This window comes from Hyalella azteca, unplaced genomic scaffold, assembly GCF_000764305.2.
Source record: "Hyalella azteca isolate HAZT.00-mixed unplaced genomic scaffold, Hazt_2.0.2 contig13411, whole genome shotgun sequence".
NCBI lineage: Eukaryota > Metazoa > Arthropoda > Malacostraca > Amphipoda > Hyalellidae > Hyalella > Hyalella azteca.
The window spans coordinates 1-3,069 of record NW_025943334.1 but is presented as its reverse complement, the minus strand read 5'-3'; the positions used below and the strand labels follow the sequence as shown (position 1 = coordinate 3,069).

General features: G+C 33.0%; 1 protein-coding gene across 1 annotated transcript; it reads right to left on the bottom strand.

The window, feature by feature from the left end:
• Positions 1-1,599: 1,599 nt before the first annotated feature.
• On the bottom strand, positions 1,600-2,572 carry LOC108679745 (the record flags this gene model as incomplete). Its single annotated transcript, XM_018168461.1, has 3 exons — positions 2,537-2,572; positions 2,265-2,414; positions 1,600-1,721 (listed from the first exon to the last, which is right to left on the bottom strand). Coding segments are annotated over exons 1-3 (308 nt in total), but the record flags the coding sequence as incomplete, so codon positions are not given.
• Positions 2,573-3,069: the final 497 nt, after the last annotated feature.

The window sequence follows — 3,069 nt, the reverse complement described above, 5'->3', positions numbered from 1 at the left end:
TGCTTCTGATCGTCCACTAACACAGGGTACAGCCGCACGTTGCCCGTCACGTCCGACCCGAGCACTGCAATACAAACGTATTCAATATTATAATGATAAATATTATTAAGAATAAATGGTATGGAAAAAAAATTTAACAAAAATCATTATTACAAACAACGAATAAAATTACGTATGAGTCATATTTTCCAAATCGTGACACCCGAGCACTTCAATACAAACATATTTAATATTATAATGATAAATATTATTAATAATAAATGGTATGAGAAATAAGCCTTTAAAAAATCGTTATTATAAAAAATGAATACAATTGCGTATGAGTAATGTTTTCCAAATAGTGATACCCGAGCACTGTAACAAAGATGTATTCAATATTATAATGATAAACATCATTAATAATAAATTATATCAGAAATAAATATTTTAAAGAATCATTATTATAAACAACGAATGAAATTACGTATGAGTTATATTTTCCAAATAGAGACACCTGAGCACTTCAACACAAATGTATTCAATATTATAATGATAAATATTATAATAATAAATTGTATCAGAAATAAATATTTTAAAAAGTCGTTAGTATAAAAAACGAATAAAATTACGTATGAGTTATATTGTACAAATAGAGACAATTTTTTATCAACAGTTCGAGTACGTAGCACTCATACGCTCTTTTGCCGGGTCAAACTGGGTCAGTATGACTCACAATAGACAAAAAGTGCAGCATTATTTGGACAAAATCTCATTTATTTCTGTGAGTGCAAGCGGCTTACATACAAGCAGCCCTGATATTGCGACCTGTCATGGCGGCTGATCCTTCAAAGCTTCTTTTATTATCTTCCAAAAATCACGAGCATTCGTTCACGTAAAACTTCACTGAACTGTTTTGATGAACACAGCTACGGTATACTGGACCTGTCTCTTATACACATCTAGATGTGTATAAGAGACAGGCGCAAATGAATGAATGAATGCTGATACATGAAACTTTAGGTGATACAGCGTTCGCCCTGTCTCTTATACACATCTAGATGTGTATAAGAGACAGGACCTNAAATCCAGATGAAAAATGTTTTGAGAAAGGTAGCATCTTATATTAGTAATGGTGGATTATTCGTAATATAATCCAAATTTTTCAATTAAAATTATCGGTAGAAACATGAATAGGTACTCACTCTTAATATAATCCAAACTTTTCAATTAAAAAAAATTACAATTATCTGTAGGAACATGAATAGGTACTCACTCTTAATATAATCCAAACTTTTCAATTAAAAAAAATTAAAATTATCTGTAGGAACATGAATAGGTACTCACTCTTAATATAATCCAAACTTTTCAATTAAAATTATCGGTAGAAACATGAATAGGTACTCACTCTTAATATAATCCAAACTTTTCAATTAAAAAAAAATTAAAATTGTCTGTAGGAACATGAAGAGGTACTCACTCTTAATATAATACAAACTTTTCAATTAAAAAAAAAATTAAAATTATCGGTAGGAACATGAATAGGTACTCACTCTTAATATAATCAAATTTTTCAATTAAAAAAATTTAAAATTGTCTGTAGGAACATGAATAGGTACTCACACATCCTTGTATGTGTAGGTGAAGACTCCACCATCCTGCAGTCTCAGGTACTGACATGACTGGTAGCGCTCTGTGATGGTGCCTGATGACAGGTATGGTACTACACCACCTCGCTCCACCAGCTGCATGTACCAGGACAAACTTAAGACCATACAGAGACTTATTTCTCTGAGTGCTCACTATGGTATCTTCATCATTATTATATTGTCGCTATGGTATTATCATTTATCTCCGTAGTATTGTTACTATGGCATTATTATCATCACTATGATATTGTCACTACGGTATCATCATCGTCGCAATGGTATTGTCACAATGGTATTATCATTCACCATGGTATTATCATAACTATCGTGACCTTATCATAATAAATATTTGATCAAATCTCATAATTAAAACTTTGCTGACTAACCATCCTCGACTTAGTCAATTGATATATAAAGAAAAATTCTTATGCCATGCGCTCAGCGTATAATAATTCCCCTTAACCTTAAAATTCCATAAAAACCATGTATATGTTAACAATAAAATAATCTTTAACCGTAACTTCGAAATTCTATAAAAAACCATACATTTTTTAACAAAAATTATTATTATTTTTTTTAATTATTTAGAAATTATTCATTTTTAAAAATTATTTATTTAACAAAAATTTTTAATCTCACGTCGCTGATGTGCTGAAGGTTGAAGGCATCAGACGTCTGGTACTCAGGGCAGGCACCCGCCCCGTAAACCTGCGCCTGCGCGGCCCTGAATATCCCCAGCAGCGTCACTGCCACGTACACTGCGGCCGCCATGCTGCTGTGTGACACACACTGTGTTATTGTGTAACTCAGTGTTATTGTCTAACTCAGTGTTATTTCATGCATGCTGCATGAAATCCTGAAGTGTGACACGTACTCAGTGTTCTTGTGTGACTCTGTGTAATTTATATCACCAGCAGCGTCACCACCACGTACACTGCGGCCGCCATGCTGCAGTGTGACACGTGTTATTGTCTAACTCAGTGTTATTGTCTAACTCAGTGTTATTGTGTAACTCAGTGTTATTGTCTAACTCAGTGTTATTGTGTAACTCAGTGTTACTGTCTAACTCAGTGTTATTGTCTAACTCAGTGTTATTGTCTCACTCAGTGTTATTGTCTAACTTAGTGTTATTGTCTAACTCAGTGTTATTGTGTAACTCAGTGTTATTTCATGCATGCTGCATGAAATCCTGCAGTGTGACACGTGCTCAGTGTTATTGTCTAACTCAGTGTTATTTATGTCACCAGCAGCGTTGTTCTTTTGGCAACTAGTGATTTAAGTAGCGCTTTCATTTATAATAATTATGCATTTTTTCAAAAAGTAAATCATCCCCAATGATTGAATTATTTTTCCCCTGTAAGTTAACCAAATAATGTATCGATATTGAGACAGAGATAATAATAAGACAGATAAGACAGATGATAATGTGTGAGAGTGAGATATT